Raw genomic sequence first — 13,629 nt, 5'->3', positions numbered from 1 at the left:
AGCATAATTTACCATTTTTATATTCAGTCCTTCACAAATGCTAACAATGATAATTATATCGTTTTTACCGTTTTAATGTCAGATGGCTTTTTTTGACGATGGCTGATTAAAATCTCACATTTCAAAGTTTAGTTTTACTATTTGGTACTTAGGCAAACTTCATAGCATTTTTTGAATCAATGATTTGAATATTATCGAGAGCCAACGATTTTGTTTACAAATTGCACCTTCTTCTTTTCGAAAATAAATCTGAGTTACGGAAAACTCTTTTCAAAAAACTTGAATGAACTTCAAGCAATATAATTTTCAATGCCTTCATCGACCACTCTTAAATGCTTACTTTGCTCATCATATCGTTCCTACCATTTTCCCGTCAGCTGGCTTCCTGCGCCAACCGCAACGTAATAAAGTCCCACAGCTGACCAAAATGTGTGATCCAATTTGCTCTTTCACCTCCGAAAAAAAAGCCACTCGTAACTTGATCCCGTCACCCCGCACGGATGCGGTAAATTAATATCCAGCTCTCTTTTTTCTGAAAGTTTCGACCTTCCATCCCGAGACGTCCTTCCTGGCATCCTGTTACACACACCCGATGCGTGCGGTAATCCCACTTCCGCCCAACTTTTCTCACGACGCTGGCGCGGGACGATAATTACGCTGCCCTTTTGCGCCCAAATCCAATCTGGGTTTCAAGAGTGACAGTTAAACGATAAGCTGCGCATTACCGCTGTTTAAGCAGCTGTCATCGCTGCCAAACTGATGGCGCGCCGGCTTGTTGTCCAGCGCTCAAGGTGGGAAGGGCCTTTTGTATTTTTTTTTTAAAGACTTGCAGCTGGACTCGTGATCAATTATTCATAACCACGTGACATTTTTAATTAATTTCAGCACCGTACAGGGCTCTGATCTCTCTGTCAAATTGGTTCGTCCAAAAACGATAAGCTAGAGGCTTGCGCCGTTTGCGTTACGCCACACGCACTCGCGTTTAAGGTTATGTGTGGAGTGCCGTTTTTTCAGCGCTGCCTTTTTGTTCCAACTAGTTTCCCGGCACAACCGCAAAAAAACGAGCATAGTTTTCAACCACCCGTATTTGCCGCGCAGTTGCGTCGACCCCAAGGTATCATGTGGAATGAAAAACCCGTCCCAGTCGCGCGCGGTGTAATGAAATATGACAAATTGGTTGAGTTGCTATTTCTCAAGAATTTACATCGTCGTCGCCGTAGTAGGCCAGCTGCGCGCGTGTTTGTAACGCGCGCCTCTAGCGGCCGTTACAGGAATCGCTTTGAGAATTTCTGTCCCAAATCGATATATCGACCGGGTCAAGAACCCTGTCGCGTGAATGCTTTCTCCCTTCCGGGGTGTGTTCACACCCCCTGCGGCCAGGCGCCTGGAAAAGCCACGAGGGGGACCGATTCGGGTTTCGTGCCGTGCGGTAATGCAATCGGCTTCTTTTCCAGGACATGTCCGGCCCCGCCAGCTGATTGAAGGAAAAACGATAAGTCGCGCCACGCGTTTAAATGGCGGTTTAAAGTCCAACTGAAAGTTGGCAGAGGTGTGGAAGGAAGAAGGGTGAAGCACAGACAGGAAGTTGAGCTGGCGCACCCCGTGCGTATTCTCACCCCTCGCGGGGTGATTTCATCGGTCGACCCCTCGGAAATGCTTCGCATTCCTAGCTGTTTTCAGCCCGTCGGCCAGAAATAAACCGAAGAATTTTATTATTTTATTAGGGTGTGGAAATTTGTCATACAATATCGACCGGGAGTTCTGTGTGTGTGTGGTGGTTCGGAACACCCTTCGCATCCCTTTTCCGGGGGTTGTTTTATGTGGCAAGATGTTCCTCTAGTATATAAGGGGTGATGCTGATGCCGTTTGGCGCCACTGCGCATGATCCCGTTCCGCGGGATGAGAGTACGGCGGCCATGTACTCCGCGAACCGGATCGGATGGCAAAAGTCGTTGGATGCTGCAGCTATACATAAGGGATGATGGCATATCGCTTTTAAATCGTGCACTTTATTCCGTCCAATTTTGCCAGAAACGGAAGAGGGGGGACCCTGCGTGACGTATAATCGATAAGAAGTTCGCTCCAACGGTCTCTCTGATTTATAGCCTTTCCGCTTAGAGCGATGTTTGCCAATCATCCGCAGATTCTTTGCGCAATTACTGGTGTGACATTTGAATGATACTACGTAGCAGCGCGAAGCGCGCAAGGTTCTCTGCGGTAAGGATTCAATTGAAAATTGATTTGACATTTAAACGATAAATCGAACCGATTGGTTCCGACTCATCGCGTCGCTAATTAGCATCGATCGGGTCTCTCTGCCGAGCTGGGTTTCTCTGCTCGGCAGAAGCTAGTAATTATTATCTTTTAATTTCGTGCTGCATCGCGTTCAAAACATGCCACGGGTATGAAACGCATCGCAGATGAAAGCCAAACAAGTCCTTTTGCGGGCCAGCCCTTCGAGGTTCGACCCTGGGCCTCCCTAATTATCCTTTGTGTGATTCATCGATTTAATGAGCCACTTTAGCGTGGAGTCCTCTGCGGTAGCAGTGTCATCCGGCGAAACGAGGCTGCCCTTTTAATCCTGTTTAACGAACGCACGAGTGCTCATCAGTGCTGGATTATTGGGGAGCTTTCGCTATTGATATTGAGGATTAATCATTCCGCGAAATCTTGCTGGATACAAAGCCTGAAGAACGCTGACGGCTTAGGCCTCAAGCTTATCGTTTTAACGTCAAATAATTGCAGATCGGTGCAAGCCTCATTCTTACTGTTCTATCTCTCAAAATGCTGTATAGATTATAGTTTTATAGTGGAGAGTCCCGCCCGTGTGGATCAATCGGACCGCGCACTGGACTCACAATCCAGAGGTCGCCGGTTCGAATCCCACGGCGGGCGCTCTAAAATTCTTTGTGTAAATATGGGTATTCGGCGCCGTCGCTCCGTGCCATACTTTCATACACTTAGGAGCCCAGGGCGGCGAAGTCCTTGTAGATAAAAGGAAGACACTAGTGGTTGGTACTAGCAATGGTGGCCGACAGCTATAAAGTCAACTTCGTTTTTTTTCGTTTGGCGTCATCCATAAAGTACGTCACGCTCTAGGGAGGGAGGGGGAGTGGTCGCAAGCGTGACAAAGTGTGACAAGGGGGAGAGGGGGGGTCCGTGAGACCGTGACGTCACGCTAGACTATTTCCTGAATACTGAAAATTCAGTCAAAGAATATGTCTAAAAAAAAGTTATTTTTTATAAAATTTACTCATAATTTAAACACAACACAAGGCTTTAAGAAACAGAGTTTTCGATAATAGATTTAATATGCTTCAATCATTAGATTTTCAAAAAACTGTTGATGGTGATTTCTATCACTACACGTTCAACAAAATAAAAATAAAAATCTAAACACAACCTGTAAAATTAAAAACTTTCTCGATTGAACTCCGAATTTATAAATAACCCTATTTATAAATCATGTAATAGGTTTTTATGAAAAAAAATAAATAATGTAATAATTATTAATAAAATCAATATGGGGGGGGGGGGGGGAGTCTACAGAATGTGACGTACTTTTCGAAGGGGGGTTGGAGCCAGCGTGACAAAGTGTGACATAGGGGGGAGGGGGGGTTGATTTTGGCCGATTTTAGCGTGACATAATTTATGGATGACGCCTTTATAGTGGAGACAAGTCAAATTTAACTAAAGCTCGGATTAGTTTCCTAAAAGACGTAAGAGCCATTGGTAAACAAAGCCCTTTTTGCATCAGTATTCGACCTACTTTCGAAAAACCAATTTCAAAAATGCTTGATATTGTTCATCTACACGTCCTTCAATCGCCCTAAACTTAAAACTGAAATATTGTAAATTTTGGAGAAAAATAAAAATTAGTGCTGGAGGTCACGGTGGCTCTTATGGCTTTTTGAAAACTCACCCGTGAAAATCTGTTTAACGAGGATGATTCTGAGAATTATTCGTGCCTTAGAGCAAACTAAAATCATTCTGAATACAAAGCCGAAACAACGCGTGACGGCTTGGGCCTCAAATTTATCGTTTATACGTCAAGTTTTCGGTGATCGGCGCAAGCCTCAAGCTTATCGTTTTTATTCAGCTTTCAATGAAATTCTTCAGTAGAACCACTGCAGGTCATTCCCCAAAATTCTTCAAAAATGCACCCACCTTATCGCGCATCGCACTCCACTCCACTAGGATTTGCCTTGTCCTAGGTCAAACATCCAGAAATTGCTCACATTACTCGCTTATCTCGCGATGCAAATTTGCGCTGAACCCGGCGCAGATAACCCCATTTTTCGGGCGCATCCCGCTCATTATCTCCCAAGTTCTTCCCGTCCGTCCCGGCGTTGACGCGACGTTCAGATCAGCTTACCGTAAGCGCAACGTTGAAGGAGAGACAGTCTCGTTTTGGAAGCGTGCGAACGTGCGCGCCTTCGCCACTCACCACCGATCGGTTTTTCGTGGAAAAGGTATAAAAATCAAATTCGAAAGGAGTCGCCGCCGCTCTCGCGGCAAACTAGAGCAAAGGGAATGGCAGGTTCTCAGATTCAGCCTCGCGCTCGAAAATATCTTTCACCAAGTTGAGAGCGCAAGCCGAACAAAAAAACCGGGCCGATATTGACTTTCATTTTACGTGTTTGTTTACCGTTTTCGAGAACAGAACTTGGAGGCCAACGCGACGGGAAGTGATCGTGTGTGTTGTTTACCAACTCGACGTCATTAGTCTTGAAGCGGTTGACAAGTATACGCAGAGATCAGAACTAGCGTGACCTTCGCGTTGATCACGCGGGAAATGTCCTGGGCAACCTGATCGTCGAGTGGTACGGGTAGGGTGCCAGATCGATAATGAGAGAACCGGTGGTGCCCACCTCCGCAGCGTCCGCAAGGACATCAACCTTTCTTTCCAGTCCGTTCTCACTTTAATTAGTCGCGATCGTGCGCGAGCGCCACCGACTCTGGTGTGTTTTGATCGACTGCTGCTCTACCTTATAAGGATAATTCACCTCTTACTGCCTGGAACCTGACTTGGCTGAATCGGCTTTTTGCCAGCTCGGTTCTATGCCCTTTCGTGGCAGCTTCGGCCGGAGTTCTAATCGAAGTTTTTCGTGTTTCTCTCTCGTTACAGATACAAAAGTAGCCGGGGTCCGGTGCTAAGGTCAAGCGAACGTCGCCGTCCACAGAGTATATCGTCATCCACCTCCACACTGCTGCCCCGCGTGGTGCTAAATCGTATCGATCCCCGGGAGTTTGAGCGTATCCGCGTGTCGTACAAGGTTGCCATCCGGAGCACGCGCAGCAGTCGGTCCAGCAGTAGTGTTCACCCTGGTATGAACATGGGCCAAAAGATCAGCGGAGGTGTCAAAACGGTCAGCAGCCGCGACCAACCATCGCCATTCATTCCGAAGATCCCCCGGGAACTGGCCGCACACTTCCAGCGGCCGCCACGTCTCGATCTCCTGCTCGACATGCCGCCGGTGGCGCGGGAAACACAGGTCAAGTACTCGTGGAACTCGGAGGACCGCTCGCTGAACGTGTTCGTGAAGGAGGACGACAAGATGACATTCCACCGGCATCCGGTGGCGCAGAGCACAGACTGTATACGGGGCAAGGTCGGCTTCACGAAGGGCCTCCACGTGTGGGAGGTGTTCTGGTCGACGCGGCAACGCGGAACGCATGCTGTGATCGGGGTGGCCACATCCGAGGCCCCCCTGCACTCCGTAGGTTATCAAAGTCTGGTCGGCTCCAACGACCAGAGCTGGGGCTGGGACCTCGGGCGCAATATGCTGTACCACAACTCGAAAACCTGCCCCGGCGTCACGTACCCCGCGATACTTAAGCCCGACGAGACCTTCCTAGTGCCGGACAAATTCCTAGTAGCGTTAGACATGGACGAGGGCACGCTCAGCTTCATCGTCGACGGCCAGTATCTGGGGGTGGCCTTCCGGGGGCTCAAGGGCCGGAAGCTGTACCCGATCGTGTCCGCCGTCTGGGGGCACTGCGAGATCACAATGAAGTACATCGGTGGCCTCGATCGTAAGTATTTGCCTCTTTTCTCAATATTTGTTTACTTCCACTGTATGGTTCGCATTTGAGCTAGATTCAAAAACAGTCTGTACGATTCTTGCCGATCATTAACCACCCAACTGCCCACTAACCTTATTTCCGTTTCCGTCGTGAAGAGCACTGATGAGGACTCCGACTTGACTCCGACAGTCACACACACACTTTCGCGCCACGCAACGTAAACAAAAACACGTTTCCTCTTCTCGCTAGCTGTCACTCGTTGTACACGACTATGAACAACTGCACTCTTTTTGGGTTGTTTTTGCACGATCAACAAAACTATTTTTTTATTATTTTTTTTTCGTTTTGGCTGGAAAAGACCCTGCTACTCCGACAACGTCTCGTACCTATTCACTTTCTTGACCAAAGAATCGGATTTTTTTTATTTTTGAAAAAAGGTTAAAAAAACAACAGATTTCGCGATTATTCGAACACTTTGCAAAAACACGGTTTTTCTGTTTGTTTGAAACATTTTATTGCGAGAGTTCGAGTGACGTTTAAACGATAAGTTTTTGTTACTGCTCTACATGCTTATTTCAAATGACACATTTCTGCGTTACACTGAGCAAAACTTACACAGCTCAACGAAGTGTTCTACACATGATCTGGCCCTGCTGTACAGAGCACTCAAATATCAATCGCAAAACACTTGAAATTTCGGTGATTGGCCATGAAATAATGTCAATAGCCAAACACTTGAATTTTAAATGGTGTTGAAAAATAAAAGTACGTACAAGCGATTTACAGGTTCTCGCTTGCTAGTCGTGCACGCTACCACTGCGCCGGCCGGCCAGTTGAAGACGGGAGAGTTTTTGTGCTATTGGTTCTTGCCTTGCTTCTAGCCTTCGATGAAAGTCGCGCAAAAATCAATCAGTGAAACACATTAAATTCATGTGGATAATCACGTTGACTTTGAATAGTGCCTGTTTTGGGTAGATCTTAAGATCATTTTCAAGTGTTTTGCTCATCACTTTGAATAGTTCAAGACGGTGGGACAAACTCATGAGCAAAACAATTAAAAAGCTTGAGCCACCCGAATGAAAATAACATGTTAAAAAATACCAAAAAGTCAACCGCCCAAACACTTGCATTTGATAGTGGTTTGGATTGATGTTGAAACACAAACCAATTAGATCTACGATGTGACTTTATTCAATCATTCAAGTGTTTGGGCACTTAAATCAAAAGTGTGGCATATTTTCAGTGTATTCTCACTCAGATTTCTTCAAAACCAAACTTTCTCAGGAATGAGTCTTGAATTTTTCTTTTCACTCATTTCTGGATGAATTATTTCATTAATGTTTTGCTGATTTTTTTAATTTTTAGATAAAATAACGCAGACGAACAGTTTCATACTAGGGTGTGTGTCTTGGTTAGTTTTTTTCTGCTGTAGTTTGAGGTGCTCACTTTGTTGGAGAGCTTTCCACAAATTGCACGATTGTCTAAAAATCTCTAAAATCCGCAATACCGTTGTACATAAAAATGGACATAGGTCTTTAGTACCCAATTACTCATTTCTGAGTAGGTTCGGTTGTGACGAAAACTGATTGATTTTGAACGTGCTTGTAGAGAAATCGAAATTCATCAATCAATATTTACTTAATCTTGAGGTGAATTGGCTTGTGAAGGAGCTTTTCGGCTATGGCAAACAAACAACATTGTTGACAGTTTGGCAGTTTGCCTGCATTTGTTTGCAGAAACGTCAGCCTGCAGACATTTGCGAGTTTGTCGCAAACAAGTTTGCATGTTTGGCAAACTGTCAAACACAAATAAGTGCGAGATTGTTTGTTTGCTTGCCACAATCTAATAGCTTCTTGATTTGACAATTGCCGTTCTTTTTTTTAAGGCACGCTAATCAGAAATAACTTCCTTCTGATTCAAATTCATCCTGATTTGCGAAACTCCAGAACTCAGAAAACTGAATATGGTCAGGAATCAGTTTCGTGTCTTTTCAGAAATATTTTCAAATTTATTCAATATTTAAGTCTGCCTTTGTGGATCAATCGGACCGCGCACTGGACTCACAATCCAGAGGTCGCCGGTTCGAATCCCGAGGCGGACGCAAAAAATTCTAAGTGTAAAATATAGGTATTCGGTGCCCTCTCCCCGTGCCCATACCTTCACACTTAGGAGACCCGGGAGGCGGAGTCTTGTCGCAAAAAGAACGATACACGCCTGTGGATCCGTTGACGAAACCGCAAGGTTTAAGAGGGCCACATTATAAGGTGTTACGTCGATTCCGTTTTTTTTTCCGTAATGTGAAATAATTTTCAAAAAAAGCCGGTGTCAAATGGGATAAAATTACGCATTTCAAAGTTTATTTCACACAGATATTTATATTAGAAAATTAGACCAACGCGTAGATGAGTTTAGGGAGCTAACTAAGTTTTGAGTAAATCTCATTCAAAATTGAGTGATTTTCTATTGAATTTTGGGAAAATTTCGCACAGACCCTAGTTAAAATTGCCTAATACAGGTAAAATAAAGGAAAAAAAATTTAGAGAAATTATTGATCCTTTCATTGTAACTTGGATTTTGCCCGCACTTATTTCTCGCACTTTTGACAACAACATTTCAAAAAACTAGGCAACCAGCTTTTGTTTATTTACATTTCCAATCGCAGTTTCCACCAAACTGGACGTTTCGCACTTTTAAATTGCGATTGACAGCTGAAAAACGATCGGCAACCGCGGCTCGCTTTGACCTTTTTTGCGAAAATTTTAATTTTTCCAAGCCAGTTTGACAAGTCGCAATAGTGCGATCGATAGCAATAATTTAGTGCGAAGTCCAGGTTAGTGAGAATTGCGCAATAAATTCATTACCAAATGAGCTTTGTTAACAGAAAGTGTCAAAAATATGTCATTTTAACCCAAAAGGAAGGAAATTCATACATAAAATTTTCTTATATAGTGTACAGCACTTGTTCGGTAACCTGGGGTTGTTAAACTGTCAGTTTGATAACTGAGCTGAAGCCCAGCTAAAAAGCAGACAAACGTCAAAAAACAATATCAAGGTAAATTGATCGAGGGGTGAGTGGATGCTGAAATTAATATGAAAAAGTAAAAAAAAAAATTGTTTCAGGGTTTCATGCAATTTCATGTCATATTCAAAGGATATTCAAAGGGTTTGCTCTGGGAATATTTTTGATTTACTTTTATTTTTATTTTTTACTGGAAAATTTCGATCAATTCTTTCAAAGTCAGATGATCTTTCGCAAAAAAAGAAAATTGTAAACAAACAGCACATAACTTATAAATGAAATTCATTTCAGATTTATGTTGTTGAACTTTGAAATGGATTACCATGAAATGAGTTATTTTAGATGTGGTTTGAATACGAGTAATTATTTGTCTTAAAATTTGTAGTAATCTACACGTTGACCCAAAATTAATCAAATTTGGGTAAAATGTACATTTCGCAACAATAAGTAATCAAACACCGAGGGGTGACGCAATGCAGGTTTCCGGTTGAATCATGCCGCTTTCCAACTACTTTTTTGGGGTTTATTGATCTTTTTTTGGCGCGATCAACAATCTCCAAAAATATTAAAAAGACAAAAAATAACAACAATCAAAACATAAACAAGCAGGGGGTGCATTGACTTTCTAGAGCCGTCTAGACCTCGGGTTAGACGCAGTCTCTCCAACTTTTTTTTCTGGACCACAATAACACAATAAAAGAGATTGTTGCTGCACTGGCGAGAAAACCGATTCCGATTGGAGGCGCCCCCGAAAATGCTGGAACAACTTTTCCCTTCGCGGTGGTCAAGGCCACCGATGGAGGTTTGTTGTGGTCTTTTTCGGGGGAGCCCTTCGGGCTCTTTTTAGAGGGAAAAGTTGATGTAATTGTTGTGACCTTCCGATTGAGTACCTTTTGTTTTCATGGTCGCCGTAATTGGGATTGTTGTTGAATTTTTGGAAGGTGCATTGAGTCACCCCTCGTTAGTGCTTTGACGTTTGGGCAGTGTTGCTAGATTGGCAGATTTGAACCATACTTCGGAAGTTAACTCTAACAAAATCGCAAAAACATGTTTCTAACCTTCTCCTTCTCTTCCAGCCGAACCGCTGCCACTGATGGACCTGTGCCGGCGCGTCATCCGCCAGAAGATCGGCCGAACGCACCTGGAGGAGCGCATCGAGCAGCTGCAGCTGCCACAGTCGATGAAAACCTACCTGCTGTACCGGGACCGGAGATAATAGACAACGACGTCGCCGGTGTTCCCCGCCTGTATCCCGCACCCCGCCCCCGCCCCGCCCTCCAAAAGCCGACTATTAATTATTTAATAATAATTATTATCGCCTATTATTACGCTATTATACTTTTGGATTAGATATTAATTTCTCCTCTGCTCGGATTAATTGCAAAGTGTAGGGAAAAGGAGGAGGACGAGCAGGATTAGGATCGCTCGATCTGTAGGGTTTACGTGACTTTGTTTTTGTGTCTCGACGTGCAAACTATTGTGTTGTTTTTAGGACCGTGCGCTATCCGGAGTTTTCGGATAGCGGTAAAATTAGAGTTTTTTTTTTATTCAAGCATCTGACACACACACACAAATGTATGCGTGCGAATAAGGATAGTTTTTCCCTCAATCTCACCAACTCTTTTTTTTAATATACAGACTCTGCGATAAGTAAACCTTAAGGAAAAAAATAGTAATATTAGAGACGAATGCAAAAAAAGAGAATGGCAAAATAAAGATGCAAAATAACAGAAAAATAAGTATATATATTGGAGAAAAAGTATATGGAAAAAAAATCACAAAAAATATTTTCACTTTTAAACAAGCTGTGTAAAAACGGAAGTAAGAGTAAAGCAACATTAAAAAACACGTGTAAGATAGACGAATCCAAGAATCAAAAAGCGGCTCGCGGCAGCAGACGGTTTTTTGATTTTAGCAATTGTAAAAAATAAGAGAGGAAAATGGCTGACATCCCGCCCCGTTCCCCGCCACAGTTCCCGATTCCCCCGCCCACTCCCACATCACCACGAACAAATCAGCAACCGCCTAATCTCCGGAAGTTCTGTTTTGAGTGTAATGAGAAAGGAAAAAGCTTTTTAGCTGTAATATACAAACAAAAACAAACAAACAAATGTTCACGTCGGGAGAGAAGCCCCCCACGACTAACAATAATGAAAGCGAAATAACATACAAACAAGTACGAAAAAACAAATAGCTGCTGGTTTTTCTGTTTTTTGCATTTATCATCCGAAGCAAACCTAACCTAAAAATGGGAGAAAATGACTGCGTGACATCCGTTTGAGAAGGAGATATCTGTTCTTCCAGAGCGCAACAGCAGTAATCAAAGTAGCCAAGGAAGTCAGCGTTCTCGCTCGCACACAAGTACTATTTATAAACAATGCACGCGACTTTGTCGCAGTCACTTTCTTCGGACACGTGCGCGGGAAACTCTCTTCCAAGATGGTGGCATTTTTTGGCAACACTTCCCCCTCCTTCACAAACCTCGTTTTTCTTCCTCCCAAACGTCAGACTCTAGAGAGTGAGAGAGGATGAGAGAGAAACGAGCGGAAATATGATGGAAATGGAAGCAACAAGGACAAGACAGAACAACACAAGAAATCCGTGTGATTTTTTTTATTATTATTTGAAGTGATTTAAATTTAGATTGAGTAAAACTGCAAACTTTAATGCAAACCTAGCGAGAAAATGGCGAAGATCATCGGTTTGATCGAACAAACAAACAAAAAAAGAATCAAGAAATCAAGAACAAGGTGAGAGCGTGAACAAGGAAATCATAGTTTTGTAAGCGAGAGAAAGAGAGAGAGCGCGATAAGTGTGAGAGCTTGAGGAAGTTTGAGTGCGAGAAATGTGCGAGAGGCTCAGTCAAATGTGGGACTATTCTAGCAGTATAGGAAAAAAAAAAACAATTAAGTTGAAATAAAAAAAATGCAAAAAAGCAAAACCTAACGAATTAGTAGGAACGAGCAAATCAAGCAAATCACAAACAAATATTTTGATTATTACTATCGCAAACAGAACGAAATCCAAAATTGAGCAATACGAGCCTTACAAGACGATCTCTCTCGTTTTCGGAAGAGTCCGAAAGCTGCGTCAAGCATGTCGCAAGAAAAGGCCAGCACGAAACACATCTCACACATACACGCATAAATGAGAATAATTTGAATGAAATTTTCGCCTCCGATTTCTGAAAAAACTTCCGTTTTTAAGTGCACGATTTTAGCTAAAACTCTGCCAGAATCAGCGCGCGATCCTTGCGGGGTTTGTTCCAGCGCTCAACGACTGTTTTAACTTATTGTTAACAATTCTTGTTGCCATAAGGAAAGGTTAATAAACTCACACATCACTATTGAAACACTAAAAATACAGCCAAACAGATAAAAATTGGGTGCGCGCTGAAACAAGTCTCGCGAGGATCGCGAACAGCAATTTTACGCTTTCCACGGAAAGCCAGCGACAAAATTGTGAAGTGATTTGTCTTAACTTTTAGGTTTCTTTGTATAAAAATCCCCCGACTTTTGTTTATTTCCCCCTCTCCCCCTTTATTCTTTGTTCAATTTATTTTCATTTTTGATTATATAGTATAAAATGCTTAAAAACAAGAGAAATAGTCAAAATATAGATAAATGATTTTTATATGAACGTTTTATGAGTTTTATTGTTTTCCAAATCCCTAACCTCAAATTTGAGAAATATCTTAATTTTCACCCCAAAGATCGTCACGTGAAAAGTCCCAAATCCTCTCAAGAAATCTCACCCAAATCGCCTAAAAGAAGTCAACGCAACCAACTCCACATTGCCTACCAGCAGGCGCGCAAACAAAGAACCGCCTACAAGTATGCAACCGATCGCAAATGTTCCACTTACCTCGCTCTCGTTCTCGCTCTCTCTCTCTACCTTAACCTTTCTTGCAACCGTTATCTAGTCACAAGCCGCGCGCTCCGTCAGCAATAAGCAAGTTGAACACGAAAAATCCTTCATCTGTGCACGCGACTGATTTTTGAAAAAATCCCGTAAAACAAACAAACATTGAACAAACGAATTCCAGTTACAGCCAGAGAACGGAAAAAAATGGGGAAACGATATAATAGGAAATAGGCAACTAATTAACAATTTAATATGGGACAATGCAAGCAGATTAAACAACCACACACACAATGAAATCAGCAAGTGTGGCGAAAACATTAACGTTAAAACAAAGTAACAACTAACGATACACACGCAACAAAACAAACACACTCACGATATGTAAATCTTATAGGGCTCATAACAGAGGTAAGCGAAGGAAATTATAACATACCAAACAAAGAAGCAAAAATTTCACAACAACAAAAAAAAAGCTAACAACGCTGAGATCAAAGTTCTTCGAGATAGAGAAAAAGATAAGCATTATGGACAAAACATGAATAACAAGAGAGAGAAAAAAACACACACAGTCACACACACACGCAAGTAAACAATAAATGTCTTTTTTGTATAAAAGGTGATTATTAAAAAATAAAACAAAACTGAGAAAATATTTAAAACGGCTGTGTTTTTATTTAGTTCCGTGATATCACATTTTATTTCAAAATTAAACTTGAAAT

General features: G+C 42.6%; 1 protein-coding gene across 2 annotated transcripts in view; it reads left to right on the top strand.

Annotated features, from left to right (window-relative positions):
* LOC120420147 (protein gustavus) overlaps positions 1 to 12,781 on the top strand; it is a 207,830-nt gene extending 195,049 nt beyond the window's left edge. For both annotated transcript variants that reach the window (XM_039583106.2, XM_039583105.2), the window contains exons 2-3: positions 5,129 to 6,036; positions 10,123 to 12,781. In XM_039583106.2, the coding sequence (XP_039439040.1) occupies positions 5,331 to 6,036; positions 10,123 to 10,262 (846 nt within the window). In that variant the 5' untranslated portion in view covers positions 5,129 to 5,330 and the 3' untranslated portion in view covers positions 10,263 to 12,781. The remainder of the gene's footprint in view (positions 1 to 5,128; positions 6,037 to 10,122) is intronic.
* Positions 12,782 to 13,629: the final 848 nt, after the last annotated feature.

This window comes from Culex pipiens, chromosome 2 (assembly GCF_016801865.2).
Source record: "Culex pipiens pallens isolate TS chromosome 2, TS_CPP_V2, whole genome shotgun sequence".
Lineage (NCBI taxonomy): Eukaryota > Metazoa > Arthropoda > Insecta > Diptera > Culicidae > Culex > Culex pipiens.
The sequence above is the reverse complement of the archived record's forward strand: the minus strand, read 5'-3'. Positions and strand labels throughout refer to the sequence as shown.